The sequence below is a fragment of the Hydra vulgaris genome, chromosome 09 (genome assembly GCF_038396675.1).
Source record: "Hydra vulgaris chromosome 09, alternate assembly HydraT2T_AEP".
Taxonomy (NCBI): Eukaryota; Metazoa; Cnidaria; class Hydrozoa; order Anthoathecata; family Hydridae; genus Hydra; species Hydra vulgaris.
In genome coordinates, this window is record NC_088928.1 from 18,232,501 (window position 1) to 18,254,551 (window position 22,051).

General features: G+C 26.6%; 1 protein-coding gene across 1 annotated transcript in view; it reads left to right on the forward strand.

The window, feature by feature from the left end:
* Window positions 1–21,657, forward strand: part of LOC100198815 (inactive tyrosine-protein kinase 7-like) — a 40,115-nt gene extending 18,458 nt beyond the window's left edge. Inside the window, 6 exon segments of the mRNA NM_001309753.1 lie at window positions 2,062–2,379; window positions 4,681–4,959; window positions 15,163–15,438; window positions 15,552–15,692; window positions 18,460–18,821; window positions 21,127–21,657. Coding sequence (NP_001296682.1) covers window positions 2,062–2,379; window positions 4,681–4,959; window positions 15,163–15,438; window positions 15,552–15,692; window positions 18,460–18,821; window positions 21,127–21,657 — 1,907 coding nt within the window.
* The last annotated feature ends 394 nt before the right edge of the window (window positions 21,658–22,051 follow it).

Below are 22,051 nucleotides of genomic sequence, written 5' to 3' on the forward strand. Positions count from 1 at the left end.
AAAAACCTAAATTATTTCTTGCTAGTCAAAACAAAATTGCTATTTAAATAATTAAGAAGGGTTTTTGTTTATCAATATGTTAGAATTTTTTGTTTACTCCCAAAATTTTAAAAAATAAAAAATCATAATTTTATTTTATTCAATAAGGATTCAATAACAATAATTATTCAAAAACTAATTTCAGAAATAATGAAAAAAATATATATATTAATTTTTACTAAATAATATTGAACTAAAATTAATATTAGAATAACAATTAAAAGCATAACAAACTTTTCATGATATATCTACATTTACAACATTTATACATTGTTTATTTGAGTTAATTGTTAAATTTAACTAGTTTGCGGTTATTTATTTATTGTGGTAGTTAAAACGCTTTATGTCTATAAAAAAAATAAAGATGATTTTATGACAACAAATATCGCGTTAAACTAATGCATTAAGCACTTTCTGTTTAAAACAAGGCCTGAGTATGGTATAATTTTTTTTATCTAGAAATGAAAGTTGGGGCACAGTAAATCAAGGGTCACAGTGAATAAGAGGCATTTTCTCTTATTCACTGTGACCCTTGATTTACTGTGATTAGAATTTTGTTTATTTTGATAATACAATCATTTTATATGCTCATATATCGGCAATCTTTATTTATTTATGATAGTTACCACATAATTTTTGACTACTGGTTTTTGGTAGGTAATTTTAGTTTTTAGCTAACTAAATTTTCTTACCTTCTTTATATTTGTTATGGAGATCATGGTTGAAATAATTTTAAAAGTTGAAGTTTTTCATTTGGATTATTGATATTTATGCTTCCTTTTAGTAGTTTAGCTTTTTCTTTAACAACACTCATGTCCCAAGAAATTAGACTTAAACTTAAATTGTTATGGTGGGGCACAGTGAATCAGTTGACTCACTATGGCTCATTAATGATCTTAAAGAATAAATTCATGCATTTTTAACAAACAAACTACACAAAAATAAATTTATAATTTCAGGTTGTAAATAACCATATTTAAATAAGTTTTTAATTTTTTAGAATTTTTTTAAAGTTTTGTTATCAATAAAATTCTTTTTTTCTTCTCAATTTTCATGTCTATTTTTTTGATTTTATACTAATTTAATTACCGAAAGTATATTGTACAGTGTCTTTACTCACTCAGCCTCAAAGTTATTTGGCTATGCCCCTATTCACTATCATTAATTCACAGCTGTGTTCATCAATTCACTGTGCCCCAGTACTGGGGCACATTACAAAACTAACTCTAAACCTTTCTGTGAGCCGTTAGAAAACAAATGTTTTGGTTTAAGTGATTTCTTATCATGAAGGACATTAATCTTAATCCTTTCGCATTGAAAAAAATAAAATACATATTTTAACTTTGGCTCAATTTAAAAAATAAAGAAATCTTATCCACTGTGCCAACTTCTCTCACCTAACTTACAGCTACATACATGTTTCTAAAATAAAATAAATTAAAGGCTTGTATTTTAATAGTCAGTATATTTAATTTAATGGTCAATATTTTTTGAATTATTTGGTCAGTAATTTATCTTTTTTTTAATATTTTACTGACCATTTGATTACTTGTGTAAATTAAGCAGCAAAAAATTACTTAATAAAGAGTTATATTAACTTTTGATTTTTGAACAGAAAACTTTTTTATTACACTTGATTTATTTCTTAAAAACTCATTATGGTTTTATTAAACAATTTTTCTTTAAAATAAAACATTTGTAATTGTGTTAAATATAAATAAGTACTGAAAACAAAATGGAAAAAAAAATTAATGAAAATTCAGTTTTAAAAAGTTTTACAAATGCTTTTTGAAATTTACAAATTTCAAAAAGCATTTACAACAACAACCAGTTTGTACAGTTACAGCATTTCTATAAAGCAAGTGCTCAAGTTATGACTTTCGATATTCCATTTTTGTTTTTTTTATCCCTTAAAATTTTTTTTGCCCCTCATGTTTTAAATGTATGATCAAATATTTATGAAATATGTTATAATGTATATTAATATAGATGTATAAAAATTTATCTAAATTAAACTTTCAGTTGTAGGAGATGTTGAAGTTTCCCCAATAAGCAATAGTATTAAAGAAGGAGAATCAGCTACGTTTAAATGTGAATCAAAATCTGATCCTCCTCTTAATGTTAAATGGAAACGTGACATTGAGACTTGCTCAACAACAGGCAGTTCAGATTCTGTTTGCAAAGTTTCTAAAGAAGATGTTATCCCTAGTGATCGTGTTATTATTTCTAGTGGTACACTCTCTATAAAGAATGCTTCTGTTAAAGATGAAGGCATTTATCTATGCGAAACAGAATTAAGTACTCAAATCAGCTCTGCTAAAGTTCAGTTAAATGTTTTTGGTAACTATAATTGTACATTTTATTTCTATATATTGAGAATCTAAAAAATTTTTTTGTTAAGTGGTTCTGTTAATTTAGTTATTTCCTGTTTTTAATAGTATATAGATATAATTGAATGCTAGAGTTAAAGTTTGCTTGAAACTTTTTCAGTTTTTATTAAGTTTATTTTAGTTTTTAAATTTCAAAAGTAGTGATGATAAACATTTGTTTATAGTTTAAGTTATAGTTCATTGTGCTGCTTCAATTTCCAATCATAACCATTACTTCCCTATTTATTGCCAAAACAATTTTCCAGAAAACAGACATCTGTTTACTATTGGTAGAAACCATTGTAAAAAGGTTCTGTCAATGCCAAAGCCCGCTATTCTCAGTCAAAATTTTGTAACCTGAGCTCAGGTCATAAAATTTTGTATTTCATCTCGTAAATTAGGTTCCAGAGACTTCTGGAGAATCTTTAACAGTGTCCTTAATAAGGCCAAATATGATGAGGTTAAGGCTATCACTCTCTACATTTTTAAAGTCATTGATAAAGTTTGGCATGATGGTCTTCTCCCTTAATTTTCTTCTTACAATGTTTCAGGTAACATCTTAAGGATTATTGAATCCTTTTTTACTAATTGTAGTATAAAAGTTGTCCTCAATGGACAGCACTATTTTTCATATCCTGTAACTTCAGGGGTTCTATTATTAGCCCTATGCTCTTTTTAATTTACATTAAAGATGTCCCAGAAATTCTCACATCTAAGGTGGCATTCTTTGCTGATGATACTGCCATTTATTCTTGTCTTGATAAGAAGCTAACAGACTCTGATTGCTTGGAAAGGGCATCTGCTACAGCATGGAGCTCTCTTTGGCTAGCGAACTTTAACTCAGATAAAACCCAATTGTTTTAATCCAATTGTTATTGCAATATTCTAGATCTTCCTATATTTATGAATGGCAATGTACTTGATGAGTCATCTACCCTTCATTTTCTAGGATTAACTCTTTTAATCTTTCTTGGAAACTATATATCAAATTGATTGCTAAATTAGCATCTGCTAAGGTTGCATTCTCTTATTGTGCTTGCCATTTTTTTACTCCGGGTTCTATTATTTATCTCTATAAATCTCTAATCCATCCTTGAATGGAGTAGTTTATGGAGTTGAATAACAATACTTTTCACTTGTAGATTCATTTTCACAAATAAGAGAATCAGGTCTAATTATGTTTTGCTCAAAATCGATATGATTATACATGATGATATTATATATGATTATATATGATGTAAATTTTATATATCAGTGATGTAATGTAACCATTATATTACATATCAGTGATAAAGTGGTTATATTGAATATCAGCGATAAATTGATTATATCATATATCAGTGATGTAGTGATTATATTATATATCAGTAATCTAATGATTATATAATATATCAGTGATTTAGTAATTATGCTATGTATCGGTGATACAGTGATTATATTGTGTATCAGTGGTGAAGTGATTATATTATATATCAGTGATGTAATGATTATATTATAACAGTTTTTTATTATAATTTTATAATATGTTCATAATATAAGTGTAATTAAATGTTTAAGTATAAAACACCAAGGGGCGAATTAACCAAATTTACCAGATCGTGAAAATTTTCAAAGAAAAAACAACAAATTTAATGCAATAAAAATAGTAAAGTTTTTTTATAAGACTCTAACAATTATGCTATTCTCACATTATGTTTTTAATATTATTGTTTTAAACAGATATTAATCCAGGTAATACAAATACAGGATAAAAATACTTATTGTGATATGCCAAATTTAAAAAATAAAAATGTGATAAATAAAAGCTCATTATTACTTTAATCATCTTCTAAATCATTTGTACGAATAAACAGACTTAAAAGGCAAACATTTTTTGAAGATTGTCATGGTCTGAAAAATACAAGCATTGGTTTTAAAATTAGCTTTGCTCGACCTAATGGACAAATATTCAAAGGTAATATCTTACCAGGTTAAAACCTAAATGCTAAATGGCTTTGGTCTATCGCAATTCGTGATTCACAATTGCTTAATTTGCCCCTTAAATACAATGATAGTAAACTATACTATATATCATGAGCAACAGTATTGTAATGAGTAGCAGTAATCAGAAAAAAAATTATTGTTTCTTGTTTGATTTTCTATAAATTAAAAAATATAACTTTTTGAAATTCATAAATTTACATTATTTGATATGAATTAAAATTATTTTATGTTTTTTTTTGTTGTTGTTGTTGAGCTTACAAAGTAAACAAATGTTTATAAAATTTTGTAGAGCTAATGAAAGTGGACAAGAGCTTGCATAATGAAATCCAAACTTGTGACAGACTACGACAAAATAATACAAAAATAACATGTCATTTTAAAGGTGATGGCAAGTACAGTATTCAATGGACTCGCTTATCACCAAATACAATTTTTAATAGCAATATGAAAGTAGTTAATGATTCCATTTATATTTCTGATCTTAAGTTTGAAGATATGGGTCATTTTAAATGTGAAGCTGTGGGTGAATATAATAATGCTACTGCTTATGTGAATTTCATCGTTTATGGTATTTAGAATTTTTTTTTTTACATAATTTTATAATTATTTTATTAATGTGCTATTATTATTATTATTATTATTTTCAATTAATTTTTTTTATAATAGCCTAAAGGTTTTTTAAACTTTCCAAAAATAATTACTTCTTTATTTATGTTTTTGTATAATTAAAAATATGTAACATTGTTTACAAATACGTTAATAAATAACTATGTCATTATTAAATAACTTGATAACTATGTAATAGTATGTGACTATGTAATAAATAACTGTTTATTATTTACATATTTATGAATAAATATGTTAATCTAAACATGCTTGTTCAATCCACTTGTTGAAGTTCACCAAGCTGGTCATTCGATTAAAGCTCGTCTGGGCAAATGCCCCATCTTGTTGTAAGTACATTCCACGTTATTTAATTTAAGGTCATAAAAACTTTTCAAGCATTTGTAAATAAGAATCATCTGTATCAATCAAAATAATATCACAAAATTCCATCCTTTTGTCAAAATCATCTTCACTTTGCTCTTTTGTACTTAGTTTGAATGGTTAAAAACTCACTTCTTTAATAGCTCAATAATAGAGGTATGTGCTCAACCCCATTTTGAAAGCACTTTTTCAAGTTGACAAATTGTTGATTTCTTGGATAATTTTTCTCATGTTTAGTGCAGCTTTCTCTGTAATAATAGAATGGCAGTGACCCAATCATTCTCTTTTGTAAAGAATTTCTTTCTCTTAAAACTTGCCAATCAAGTTTTTTTGTTTAAAAAAGTTAAAAAAAAATCAAGATTTTTATAACTAGTTATAACAATCATTTTAATTAAATTATGTACTTGGAAATCTATTTCTAAAAAAATGAAAAACCGGATATAATATATATGTTAGGGATATAATATTTTTACAAACTCAATGAGCATGTCGTTCTGATGAGCTTTTGTGTATAATTGACAGAATTCAGTTTCATTATCATGTTTCCAGAATAAAACGCACCAACCCACTAGAAAGTTGAGCCTAATGCTGTTATTAACATAACAAATACGCCTAGAGATTCTTTACTAGTAATTTGAAGTAAAATGTTTTCCACTTTGTCTTAAAATAATAATTGGTATCTTTGTCTTAAAATAATAATTGGTATTTGAAAAATTAATAAAGATATAAAAGTAAATTAATAAAATTAACAAAGCATCAAAATGTTTAAAAAACTATATTGATAAAACTACATTAACTTAAAAGGTTTGCACTTACTTTAATTGTGATTTGTTAATAAATATTTGAAATAAAAAGTTTCTTTAAATTTGCAAGGATTTTTGATATCCTCTAAAACTTTTACTACTCGTTTGGCACAAATTTTAGATCTTTGCGTATTATTAGGCAAAGGATTATCACACCAAAACTCTGTAAATTTTTTGACAGCCTTTGAATGATTTTTAATACCATTCTCAGGGTTAAACATTTGGTTTGAAAACCAGATATCTGCCCGTTTTCCAGCAACAAGCTCAGCTGCTGTCTCAAGTCGTTGTTTGAAAGAATTTGTTAGCAAATAGCAAATAAATTGCCTGGAAATTCCACCTAGCTTTGGCTGATATTTGGTAAACTTTTAAATTTAGGAAATTTTTTTCATTCCAAAAGTATTTTGCTACATTAATGAGATGCATAAAAAACTGCATGTCATCTCTCCATTTCAGTTCATTATCCTTCAATCGTATACCACTATTGTCAAAGTTTGATGTTAAATGGTCATATTTACTACGTATTTCTTCAAGAAAGTATGGTGGATCAGGTGAATTGATATTACCTTCAAAAAAATCATCCAGACATAACTTTAGTATTTGATCTAATATGTGGTGCTGACAACCAACATAGAGTGGTTTTGTGAAGCTGACACTTTCAAAATATGTCATTTATCTCTTTATCACGCCACTTGTTTTCCCAGTGTTACATTTGCAGTGTCTATCATGATCAATTTTATAGATCCCCATAAATCATATGCATTCAAAATTTTACGAAGTCCTTCAAAGCTTGTCTCTAACTTTCCATTCTTCAATACCATTGGCTTTAGTATAACCTCTCGTTTATGATGTTTCACCCAGGCATTTATTCAGAATTGAAGTTGATGGCATAAATGGAAAATATCCAATTTTAGTTTTCTTTAAAGGATGTATTTTTTTAGGATTATCTGGCTTCTTTGTAATATATTGCACTCTACCAGATGTCTCTAATTGCTTTAAATAAAGATTTTGATCTTTAGAATGCTATCAAGGAATGCAAACAAAGTCCATCTTTATTCGTTATATCTAATAAATCATCAAAATTATAAGTACCCGGTTTTTTGATTAAAAAAATCAAAAAGTAAAAAAATGCAAAATGTGTAGTTTTTGCAGACCATGGTTCTTTTCATATAAAATTATTGATGAATTAAAAATAAATTCCTGTTGAATCGATGGAAAAATACCTGATTTGTTACAGATTGGATTTAAAAAATTAGCAATAAACAGCGTTGCAAATATTTTCAGATGTAAATGATTTAACTCCAACTAATATTGTAAAGACTCTTATCATTGCAATTTTGCTGTTATTATAATCGACGATGATTAAAAATATTGATATATCATGCAAGAAAATTTTTAATTTAAAAAAAAATGAAGCCCGGATTAAAAAAAATGAAGCCTGGATAAAAAAAAGAGGCAGATTGTTTGATGTCACAATGCAAGCATTTGATGGAGTTAAAATTTGCAAACTAATTGGTATTTTGATTGTTTCAGGTTTTTGATTGTTTCAACATTTTCAACTCTTCAGCATTTTGATTGCTTTGATTGTTTCAGCTCACTCAGCATTATGATAAAAATAATTTTGTCTTGATTGACGCCTTGCTATTTTTGAAAACATATCCGGTCAACAAATGAAAAAAAATTTTACTGTTAAAATTTTATGTGTATTTTTGAAAGTAACAACAAACTCATCTCCATTCAATATAATATTAAAATTGTTAATTATCTTGATGTAACTTTAAACCTGATTAATAGTTCCTATAAACCGTATTGTAAACCTAATAACCAACTTATGTAAGTTCATTTTAATTCAAATCATCCACCTTATATAATAAATAGATTCTCTTGCACTATTGAGTTATCGACTATGGAGGTAAGTGAAACTGTTTTTAATAATTCTATTCTTCCATATGAAGCTCTACATAAATCAGAATACAATTTGAAGTTCACCAGCAACCTTAAAGAACCAAAAATCAAAATAAACAAAAATCAAAATAAACATTGAAAATGTAGAATTATATGGTACAACCTCCCATTTAGCCAAAATGTTAAAAATAAATTAGAAATCGCTTCTTAGATTTAATTGACTTAAACTTATCTTTGACACTCTCTGGTAGGACACAGTCTACAATAAGGTTTTTAATTAAAACTTTATTAAGGTTAGCTACAGTTGCATGCTTTAAGTCTTTAATAAATGCGCATAGCAACAAGATTTTGATGCAATGAAATATATAATCAAATCCATGTAACTGCGTTGACAAAAAAATTCATCATTAAATAATCAATGTCTTTCTAGCAATATTGTATACCAAGCCACTGTAAGTTCTGGAGATCCTGAATTCAAATATACAGTTAATTTCAGTGTAAATGAAAGTATATTTAAATTAGGACATGCCAATTTAAATCACTTGGTACATAACCTTTGATGGTTAAGTAAATTATATAAACAAAAAAGTTGTACATATTGTTTAATAATACTTTATATAAAAAAGCATGAGCAGTGATTTGTAACTTAATTTAAAAGTGTTTCAATAATATAAAAAAACATTAGTAAAGTTCAATGTGATTTAACTATAACAAAATTTTAAATTTTTCTTAACTTAAATGTTTCTTTTTAACTTTATTAAAGAGGCTGTCACTGTCTTCTTTTAAAAAATATTATTTATTTTAAAAAGTGCATACTTATATTATTTATATAATAAAAATAAAAAAAGTTTCATCAACTTTCATTAATACTAAGCAAAAATCATTATTTCATAAAAAATTGTTATTTTTACAAAAAAATTTGTATAATTTTTTTTTCTCAATATTTTTCATAAAATAATAACTATTTTTCAAATTTTTATAAAATTTCGCTTCCTTTGAGACCCATGATATACTTTTAAAAAACTTTCTTTCTTGATAATATTAGGGGCCCGTCTGATGTTTAAATAGACTTTAGCTACCCCTAAATAAAAAATTTTTATAAATTTTTTCATTTCAATATTATTTTATTATGTAGAACACATTTAGGGTTGTGGAGTCTCCATTTTAAATAATGTGTAAAATTTGGACCACTCTAATATATATATATATATATATATATATATATATATATATATATATATATATATAAACACACACACACACACAAACACAAATTTAATTGACCAGAATGTTTTTAAAACATTCTGAATGTTTTTAAAAATATAAACAATGTTTGTATTTTTATTTTTTTTTAATAAGATGTTTTTATTTTTATTTATTTTTTACTATAAATCATGCACAGAGTGTTGCTATATCGACTATCTTATAACCTGCTGCTACAAGGAAGTGCTGCTACATCAACTATCTTATAGCCTGCTGCTACAATGGAGTGTTGCTACATCGACTATCTTATAGCCTGACTTGCAATGGAGTGCTGCTACATCGACTATATTACAGCCTGACTCGCATGGGAGTGCTGCTACATCAACTGAGGGTTTGGTTAGGGCAGGCAGTCATACATATATATATTTATATATATATATATATATATATATATATATATATATATATATATATATATATATATATATATATATATATATGTATATATTTATGTATGTATGATAAACACACAGGAAAAAGCAGCAAAGTCACATTTAACAAGTTTTAGCAAGAAAGTATCATTTATAATTGATCATTTATAAAAATGTCATCATATAAAGCAAAGAAAATTAAAAATTAGGAAAAAAAGTTATAGTCTGCTTGATATATTTAAAGTTAAATCTGAAATTTATTTTTTGTAATTTTTATTTAAATTTTTTTTTTCGCTTTATTTAAAGACTTATTATTAATGATCAATATATATTTTCTCAAAACTTTAAACATTTTTTTTTTTAAATAGCTAAAAATCTGCACCATTTTGTCAGAATTTTCATGATAAGAAAAAATCATAATTAAAAATAAAAACTTCAGGAAAAAAAATCAGAGTATTTTAGGCAAATAAAAAAAAAAATACAGAAACTCTATTAATTACTATTTTTTCAAAGTGTAAATTACAGGTAAACAGAAAATTACAGACTAACACAAAAAATGCTTTAGTTATATCAGTTTGCATGTTTTAATTTGAATGTTTTAATGTGTAGTTATATTGTACATAATTAAAGATTACATGACCATTATTTAACTAGAATTACAAATTGGTTTGCGTACAATTGATGGGGAATTGTACAATATGGAAAAGTACAATTGATATGGAGTTATACAATATGAAAAAGTAAAATTGATATTGAATTGATGTAAGTATAATTGATAAGAGATTGGTGTAATTACAATACACCTTTTCACAGTTCTGATATAAAATTTATCCGCACTAATAAACCAACAACCTTATAAATAAAGTTGCTGTATATTATGGAAATTATTTAGAAGACTTTTGACAATTCTTTTTAGAAATACCTTAATAAAAAAAAGTATTTGTATTCAAATAAACTATTCAAAATGATTTTTTGCAGCACAAAAAACTTTTAATAGCAGTCATCTATAAAACACAAAAACAAGTTCCTTTAAATTCATCTTTAGAGTTTTCATCTTATGACCTTTACTATTAATTTTTTTTACTATCTATATATAATTTAATATTGTAGAATTTAAAGCTGTGTGTATACATATATATATATATATATATATATATATATATATATATATATATATATATATATATATATATATATATATATATATTTATATATATATATATATATATATATATATATATATATATATATATATATATCCCTCAGAATTACATCTACTAACTGCCAAGCTGAAAATGTTTGAGGTTGAAAAATCACTGACCTCGTTTCTATGTTTTATGGTAAGACCTTTGTGTCAAAATTTTTATGCCGACCTCTAGTAGTTTAAGGTCATTTTTCCAATTCTGAATGGCTATATAAGTATGTATATATATGTATATATATAAATTAGTAAAAAATCACTAGTCAAACTTTTTTTTAAAAATAAATTTTAATGTTTCATTTTACACTATGCTACATATATATATATATATATATATATATATATATATATATATATATATATATATATATATACTCTTATATGTTGTCTGAAAGTTTTTTCCATATTTTGTTGACAAAAAGTAAAAATTAAAATGCAAGACCGGAATTATTTTTTTTATTAATTGATAGACTGCCTGCCCAAACCAAACCCTCATTTGATGTAGCAGCACACCCTTGCGGGTCAGGCTATTTGTCAGTTGATGTAGCAGCACTCCCTAGCGAGTCAGGCTATAAGATAGTCGATGTAGCAACACTCCGCGCATGATTTACAGTGAAAAAAATAAAAACATTTTATTAAAAAAAATAATAATAAAAACATTGTTAATATTGTTAAAAACATTCAGAATGTTTTTAAAAACATTCTGGTCAATTAAACTTGGGTTTTTGTGGTTTTTTTAAAAAACGATTAATTTGTAATTAAATTAATGGTTTTGACTTTCGTCCAACACGCAAATGTTGGACGAAAGTCAAAAGTAATTAAAAGTGACGTATGTGTTGGTGTAAGAATCACTTTTTTCCTTCCGCTCTTCCCAAAGACAGCAAACTATAGATCTATATATATATATATATATATATATATATATATATATATATATATATATATATATATATATATATATATATATATATATATATATATACACACATACATACCTATAGTAAAGATCTTTATCGTATCGTTTGTGATGAAAAATAACTCCTAGCTACTCTATGACTTCTAGCAAGACGAAATTAAGTACAGATAATGTCAAAACACATTAATTTAATTGAAGAAACTAATTAAATTTATAATTTTTTTAAAAACCACAAAAATGCAAATTAAAAGACTAGAATGTTTTTAAAAACATAAAGAATGTTTTTTTTTATTATTATTTTTTTATATAAAAACATTCTGAATGTTTTTTGTTTTTGTTTTTTTGTTTTACAGTAAAACATGTGTGGAGTGTTGCTACAATGACTATCTTATAGCCTGTTGCTACAAGGGAGTGCTGCTTCAGCAATTAAGGGTTTGGTTTGGGCAGGCAATCTATCAAATAATTAAAAAAATTGTATTTAATACCTGTCATTCAGTCTTCTCTGTTTGAAATTTACCACTAGCGCACGAAAAGCGCTGGCCGGACAGTATTTATTTGTCTGGCGTGTGTGGTTTTAAAAAATATTTGTTTTTTGTACCTCTTTTATTAGAATTTGATTAAGAAAAAAGATTTGCTGCAATTTAAAACACGCTTGAAATTTTTTGGCGAGCGCTTAAAAAAAGTGCCAGTTGTAGTAATGGCGGGGGGGTGGACGTTTTCAACAAACTGCAAGAGGGCAAAAGCACTTGTCAAACGGAGAAGACTGGTCATAGAGTAGTTAAGAGCCATTTTTTACCACAAATGGTAAGTTTAAATTCTTCTCTCTCTATATATATATATAAATATATATATATATAAAAAGTAAAAAACAGATCTTGGTTTTCTTAAATCAGTCAAATCTGAGCCAATTCTAATGATATTATCAAATAGTTTGAAATTGGAAACTCCATTGTCTAATTTCGAAATGTCTTTAGTCTTCCAACAACAATTCAACTAAGTATAAAAATATATAAATCTATCAGATCAGTTGTTAGTAATACAAGTCTTTGCTTCTTTAACAATATTAAAAATTTATCTTTGTTGCATAACTTTTATTTTGGCCCAAATATTTTAGTTTTTTTTCAATGGTAGTATTAATTTTTAATTAATAGTTATAATATTACGTTATCTAACTCATGAAACACTGACAGACACAACGCCTGATTAAAAGTCACAAGATCTATAATTTTTAAATAAATGTTTGTATACTTGCATACTGGTAGCTTGCAGTAAAATGATAATATGTTTGTATAGAAGTTTATCTGTTTTCATAGTAATAATTGTATAAATTGTTACTTGGAAACAATAAATTTTTATTTTTTTCTATTTCATGCTGAAGTCTTTTTTTAAGTTGTCAATTTTAACTCAGACAAAACTCAATTTTTTTCAGCTAATCGTTATTGCAACGATCTAAATTTTCATATATTTATGAATGGTAATGTACTCAATAAGTCATCTACCCTTCATCTTTTAAGATTAACTATTACTTCAGATCTTTCTTGGAAACCATATATCAAATCGATTGCAAAATTACCATCTGCTAAGGTTGCATCTCTTTATTGTACTCACCACATTCTTACTTAGGATCTTATTTTTTATCTTTGTAAATCTTAAATCTGTCCTTGTATGGAATACTGTTGCCATATCTGGGGCAGATCTTCCAATGATCCCCTTTCTCTTGTAGACAACCTCCAACCATTAACACATTGTTGTAATGTTGCTTCTCTTTCTCTTTTCTATAAATAGTTGTCTGTTAATTGTTATCTTGCTTTATAAGTTTCATCTTTCTCTTCCAGTAACTTTCAACTCTAATAGTGGTTGCTTGCAGCTTTGTTGGAAGTGAAGAGGTTTAAATAAAAAGAAAATTTTATTTTTTAAATCTTGACGCTTTACTAAATAATAACATTTAACATAAACAATTCAAAAAAATCTGAATGATCATTATGTAAAGTGATAGTGATACTTGAAGACAAAGTTAAAATTGGTATCATCAGAAACTATATATATATATATATATATATATATATATATATATATATATATATATATATATATATATATATATATATATATATATATATATATATATATATATATATATATATATATATATATATATATATATGTATATATATATATATATATATATATATATATATATATATATATATATATATATATATATATGTATATATATATATATATATATATATATATATATATATATATATATATATATATATATATATATATATATATATGGTGTATATGGTGGAATTACAATTGATATGAAATGGGTGGGAAAACAATAAAATAAACAAATTGGTGTAAATTACAATTGATTTAAAATAATCAAAATAAGAATTTGTAGACAAGTCCCGGTTTTACCTTTACAAATTATTTACAAATTGTAACTTTTCTATAGTTTCTATACCATGGGTACCAGGTTTTTCCCCAAACTTGAGAAGTGTTCTTAAAAGAAGGATACTGAGTGTTAAATCAAACTCAAATTTAAGATCTTTATTAATATCATAAAAAATAAATTTAAATTATCTTATACCTTCCATCCTATAACCTTGATAATACATGTATGTGTTGTTAATACATTTGTCTGCTTAAACAGTTTTCCGCTTGTTACAACTTTAATGTTTTTATTGATGAAACTGTTATAAAAATTACAACTTTGACAATATATTATTGTTGATGAAACACCTTTAAAGAAGAAGAAATTTTTTTTAAAGGTGTCATTATTTATATAAGAGGTAATGTGTAACTTTAAAACTCTTTTACCATCTGATAAATGTATAGAGTTTGCTATTTATAACTTTTTATTTTTTATTATTTCAACTATTTGTTGAAAAAAAAAAATCAGCTCACTAGCAGCAATTAAAGATATAAATTTTCTAAAAGATTAGCCAAGTTAAACTTGTCTCATTATGCAACTTTTTGCTCTATTACTATTTGATATTTTTAGTAAATTTAATTTTTGATATACCCTTCTTTTTTGGAATTTTAAAACTTATATATTTTATAGTTAATACAAAAATGTATGTTTTATTTAAAAAATTAATTTAAAACCCCTTCATAGGTTTTTGAAAGAAAACTTAGGTGTAACAAGTCATTTGAAAAGTTGTTTATTTTAATATTTCTTTTGTTTTTGATTATTTTTAATAAAAGTTTGTATACAAAAAGTAAAAATGAATTTTTTATATTATTTTTTATATAATAGATTTCAATTACATGTACATAAATGTTACTTCTATGATTAAAATGTTATTTTTTTATATAGAACATCCACAATTCGTAATTTCTCCAAAGAATATAACAGCATACATAGGTGAACCAGCTTGGGTGCATTGTCAAGGTAAAGGGTTCCCCAAACCACGAGTTTATATTTTGAGAGGCAAGAAAGATGGTGGCAACTTAAACAATTCTTATTTTGTTCAGCTTCCAAACGATACTTTTTATATAAAATCATTAAAGAAAGAATACAGCGGAGAGTATTTCTGTTGGCTTATTGAACAGTATGGGTCTATAAGCGATACTTTTTCTATAACTGTGTTAGGTTTGTTTATTTTTGTTTTGTTTTAGATACTTGAGCTTTATGTTTTTTAGCAGAATGATGATTTATGCACCTCATCTGTTTCAGATAAAATTGTATGTAGATTTTTATTTTAGAAAAAGAAGTAAGTACTGGAAAGGGAAGTCCCATGGGGCGAACAGTTGGTATAGCAGTTGGGTGTGCAGGTGTCTATATTCTGCTTGTTATTGGTTTGATGATATACTGCAGAGCAAGAAGAGCTCGTTTGTTCAAGAAAGGTAATCAACTAATAAAAACGGCACAGTTTAACAGAAGTATGGTTTAACATAGGGTTGTTTTAGTTGTGTTGTGTTTTGTTTTGTTAATTTTATATATATATATATATATATATATATATATATTAATATTTTATATATATATATATATATATATATATATATATTAATATTATATATATATAATATTAATATATATATATATATATATATATATATATATATATAATATTAATATATATATATATATATATATATATATATATATATATATATATATATATATATATTAATATTATATATATATATAATATTAATATATATATATATATATATATATATATATATATATATATATATATATATATATATATATATATATATATATATATATATATATATATTAATATTATATATATATATATATATATATATATATATATATATATATATATATATATATATATATATATATATATATATATAATTTATTTATATATCAGTGGTGTTCACTGGATTTTTAGATGTTTTAGTTTTGACACTTACGGACATTGTGCAAACTCTTTGGTTTGCACCAAAGAGTTTGCACAATGTCTGTAACATTGGGCCCACCCAGCCCTTAACGTGGAAGCAATGAGTTTATAAAATATTTTCTTTACTATTTTTATCTAAATTTATATTCATCAACAAATTTCAAATTTCATGCAATAATCTCTTATTTTTCAAAAACTATGACCATTTAAAGTTTTAACCCCCTTCAATTTGAGGGAGCTGTAAACATTGTAGGGTCATAAAAACTGAACACTAAGAGATTGTTACATGAAAATTTGTTGATGAATATGAATTTAGATAAAAGTTAATTAAGAAAATAGTTTATAAACTCGTTGTTCAAATGTTAAGGGCTGAGTGGGCCTAAAAATTAGGGTTTTTTTGTTCCCAAACTCTAATCACCCCAACTCTTTGCAAAACATTCTTGTTTGATATAAGCATAAACATACAAAAGTTTGGAGTTTGCATAATGCCTGTAAGTGTCAAAACTCAAACATCTAAAAATCCAGTGTACATCTACACACACACACACACACACACACACACACACACACACACACACACACACACACACACACACACACACATATTTATGTATGTATATACAGTGCTGGCAAAAAGTCTTGCAATAAGGCACAATTTTACACAAATCAATGTTTGCAATGTGTACACAAATGCAAAAAGTCTTGCAACATCATAATTACTTTTCATAATTACTTCCAAAAACAATAATACTTCCAAAAATATTATATTTTCACCAAAAACAAGTTCAATTATTTTTATTACAATGTATAATCATTTCAAACAGATGTACTATTAATATTTGGTAGAATATCCTTTGTTTTTTAACACAGCACTAATTCGTTTGGGCATGAATTTGGCAAGATTTTCACATAGTCCTGATGTAATTTCTGTACACCATACATGGCGAGTAGCATTTTTTTAAACCATCTAATGAACTTCAGTTCTTAGCAGATACACGCTTCTTGATTAACATCCAAAGATTTTTAATTGGGTTGAGATCTGGAGAATTCAGATTCAGGCCAATCAAGCAACTGTATGTTTTTTGATCCAAGCCACTGCTTCACAGACTTCGCAGTGTGGCATGGTGCTGAATCATGTTGAAAAATTGTGCACTGATGAATAATCATGAAATTAATTTGAGGTTCATCCAAAACGTTGAGGTACTTTTTTGCATTCATAGTTTCTCCTTTGGGCAAAAAGTATAAATCTCCGAGGCCATGAGCAGAAAAACAACCCCACACCATTACAGAAGGTGAATGCTTCACAGTTTTGCATGTGTATTTAGGATTGGTAGGATTAGAACTAGTAGGTCGACGAACAAAAAGCTTAACATCAGAGAACTGACGAAACATGGACTCATCACTGAACATCACCTGTGTCCACTGCTCTTCTGTCCAATTTTGATGCTTCTTGCAGAACTCACTGCGCTTTTTTCTCATCTTTTCAGTTACTAATGGCTTTTTAAATGGCCTTCATGCAGGTAAGTTCAATTCCGCAGAAAGTCTGTGACAGATTGTGCGCTTTGAGACATTAAAAAGTGTTGGTATGCTGTTCTGTAGGTCACCAGAGGTTATTGAAGGATTCATCTTGACCATTGTTACCATCCTGAGGTCAGTACGCTGTGAAGTGACTCTAGGACGTCCAGACCTCTTTTTTGGAGACAGGGGGATAACCTGCTTTACAACATGCCAAATTGTAGTGCGTTCAACCATGTAAATTGTTGCAATGTCTGCATGAGACATACCACTTTTAGCAAGACGTTGAATGTATGCTTTTTCTTCTTTACTAAGCTGCCGAATCTTAGCCATGATTTTCACTGAATTAACTGTTTAAGCTACAAAATTGTCTTTATAAATATATTTATACCTAAAGATAAAAATATAAGATAATAACACTGAGCCTACTGGCGTGGAAACATTGATTTGTGTAAAATTGTGCCTTGTTGCAAGACTTTTTTCTAGCACTGTGTATATATTATTATTATTATTATTATTATTATTATTATTATTATTATTATTATTATTATTATTATTATTATTATAAAAACAAAAAGTAATTAAAATAAAAGTAATATATGTTTATATGTTATATTCGATATTAGTATATATTACTTTTATTTTAATTCTTTTTTTTATTGTTTGTTTTTTAAAAAATAAAGTTCTTATCGATTTTTGATAGTAGCAAATCTTATTTTCAGGAAAGCTTGTTGAAGTTGATGGTGAACCTTTAGCTGAAGATCGTTTATTAGGTGCAAGTGACATTCCATTAATATCAATAGAAAAATTAATTTTTAATTATGAGAATCTCCAAGAGATTATGGTTCTTGGCTATGGGAAGTTTGGCAAAGTTTTTAAAGCACATGCTAAAGGTATATGTGAAGATGGAACAGATACCTTGGTGGCAGTCAAAGTTTTTGAAGAAACACCTGTTAATAATGTTCTTTCTGCGTTTAATAAAGAAACTGAAGATCTTATGCAATTTCAGAACAACTATGTTGTTCGTTTACTTGGGTTGGTTCGTGAGTCACCTTTTTGTATAATCACAGAATACTCTGAACTGGTATTGTTTATTGTTATTAATTTTATTAAATTTGTTTATTGATTATTTATAATTCTATTTATAAACTTTATAATAATATTTATTAAGCAAGTTAATTATATCCATATTATATTTATTCTTATTTATATTTATTCAGTTAAAACCATATTTGTTATGTTTACATAAATATATAAATCGCAAAAAAAGCTAAAATAAATTAAAATGCTCTAAACACTGCTGAATAAACAAAATACAAGAACTTGACCTTATATTTAACTTTTTGTGTCAACTTGTCTTTTTGGGTCAACTTATCTTAGTGTTGGTTGAATCTGAAGAAATAGACGGGTAGATGGCGTCTTATTGAATTAAAGAACTAATATCTCTATTTACAATATTTTTATATAATCTCTAGCCTGAAAACTAAGGGAGTAAGTAGCCCTTGAAAGTCAGTCTATATTTTTAGTAACCAGTTGTTACACACACATATTTATAAATATACATGTAAACTATATTAGTGATATAATTTAGTGATATAATTTATAAATATACATGTAAACTATGTAGACAAATAGAGTGCTCAATTTTCTTAAAGAACAGTAAAAACATCTAATTTTTTTTTCGATTGGCTGTTTCTCCTTGTTTCTGTATGTTCATTTGGAAGCTACTTCCTGATGTTCCTGAAACAGCCTGTTGAAGAAAAATGTTGTTATATATATATATATATATATATATATATATATATATATATATATATATATATATATATATATATATATATATATATATACACAGTCATGGACAAAAGTTTGCAACCACTGCAATTTTTTACAAAAAACACTCAAAATTTAGAAAAACAAGTAGTAAATTATAAATCAGTACATATATTTCGAATGTTTATTCACACTATACAGGTTAAACAGCATGTCAATTTATATTTTAGTATTTACAATGAAATCCTTTATTTTTGAGAATATTTTCAATACGTCCTGGCATCGATTCACACAGTTTCTTGCGATAGTCCGGCGTAATCTCCTGCACCCACACGTGTTTAATCCAGTTGATGAGGTCATCTTCAGAACTTGGGCTATGTGCAGCAATCTTCTGCTTCATTACAGTCCAAACATTCGCAATAATATTGAGATCTGGACTGTTGCCTGGCCAAGGTTCCAGTAGCGGGATGTTTTCAGAACGCAGCCAGTCCTTAACAGCCTTGGTACCATGACAAGGTGCGCCATCATGCTGAAAATGAGTGATGCCATGTATTGGTACAAATGGTGGCAGCTTATCCATCAGTATACTCAAGTAAACAGCACCATTGATCGTTGTATTTTTAGGCATAATCCAAATGCCGGAACGACCGCTACCAGAGACTGCTCCCCAAACCATAACTTTTGGAGCCTGTTTGACTGTTGGTATAACGTACTTTGGATTATGCCTCTGATTTGGTGGGCGTCTGACATGTCTACAAAATGAGTAGAATTGCGTGAATGTTGTCTCATCTGAAAACATTACTTGTTTCCACTGGGCTGGTGTCCACTGCCTGTACTTCTGACAAAACGCTATGCGATCGCGAATATTCTTTGGTGATAGCTTCGGCTTCTGTGCTGGTCGGTAAGATTTCAAGCCTGCATCAAAAAATCGTCTGCATATTGTCCGACTGTTTGGTTTCTTGGATGGTGATACTTTACAGTAGCTACAACAGTGGAATGTGAAATACCGAGCTTTTTGGCTATCTGTCTTATAGAAATGTTCTCTTTGTACAAAATAACGACCTGAGCTCGCTTTTCAGATGTCAGTTCTTTACCGCGTACCATTTTAACTAGTACTGCTTCAAATAAGGTCTCCGTAATATAAAATGTTCCAAAATATTTCAGTTATATTTGAAAATAAACATGTAAACATCAATTTTAGACTCTAACTGACAATTAGCACAAATTGGTACAAAATTGTAGCGCTTAAGTAGCCCAAAAGCAATTCAGAGTAGAATACATTAAAAAATATGCGAAAATCGCAGTGGTTGCAAACTTTTGTCCATGACTATATATATATATATATATATATATATATATATATATATATATATATATATATATATATATATATATATATATATATATATATATATATATATATATATATATATATATATATATATATATATATATATATGTTGTTTTCTACTATTTTGTAAAGTTTTATTCATGTTTTTTACATTTACTATTGATAAAACTATTTCTATTCTTTACTTTTTATCAATTTATTATTTAGTTATTGCAGTTTATTTTATTATTATTTTCCTAATTTAATATTAGAGAATTTATTTTAGGGTGACTTAAAAGAATATTTACAAACAAACAAAAGTATATCTTCATCGGCTCGTTTACATATGTGTACTTGTATTGCAAAAGGTATGAGCTATTTAGCGACATTGAATTATGTTCACCGGGACCTAGCAGCTAGAAACTGTATTTTATTTTCACAAAATGAAGTGAAGGTGTCATTTCTGAGTCTGTGTAATACTACTTACAAAGACGACTATTATCTTTTAAACAATTTGCTCGCTCCTGTAAGGTGGCTTGCACCCGAATCTATTAGAGAGGATATCTATAATGAAAAGACAGACGTTTGGAGCTTTTCAGTAACCATGTGGGAAATATTTTCTAGCGAAGTACAACCTTTTTATGGTGTTTCAAATGAGGAGGTAGTTAACAGGATAGGAAAAGATTTGCAGTTTACTATTCCAAGTAATTGCCCAAAAACCTTGTATAAAATCATGACTCGATGTTGGCTTGTTAATGCTTTTGATCGACCAACCTTTGATGAACTACTGTCTCTTATGGCTGAAATAAGTCATTAAAACTGTACTGCTTGGTTGTAAAAATTTACAACCACGATAGACATAATTCTACAGATTATCATTTTCTTTGATAACTGTTATAGTTTATGCGGTTCTCATTCAATAGAATGATATATGAATGTTTAACTAAAGGAGGTCCAATTAAAAAAGATTTAACGAGAAACAATGTGAACGGATGAATGTTTCAGTGCGTTGAAAACGAAGCAGGAAATTTTAAATATTTTATCATTATTTGAGATGAATTATTTTTATGATTTTATTTTTCTTGTATATTTTAATTACTACTGAATATAGAATACTAGTCACCTGTGTTTATAGAATACTGTTTCACCTGTGTTTATAGAATACTGTGTCACCTGTGTTTACAGAATACTGTTTCACCTGTGTTTATAGA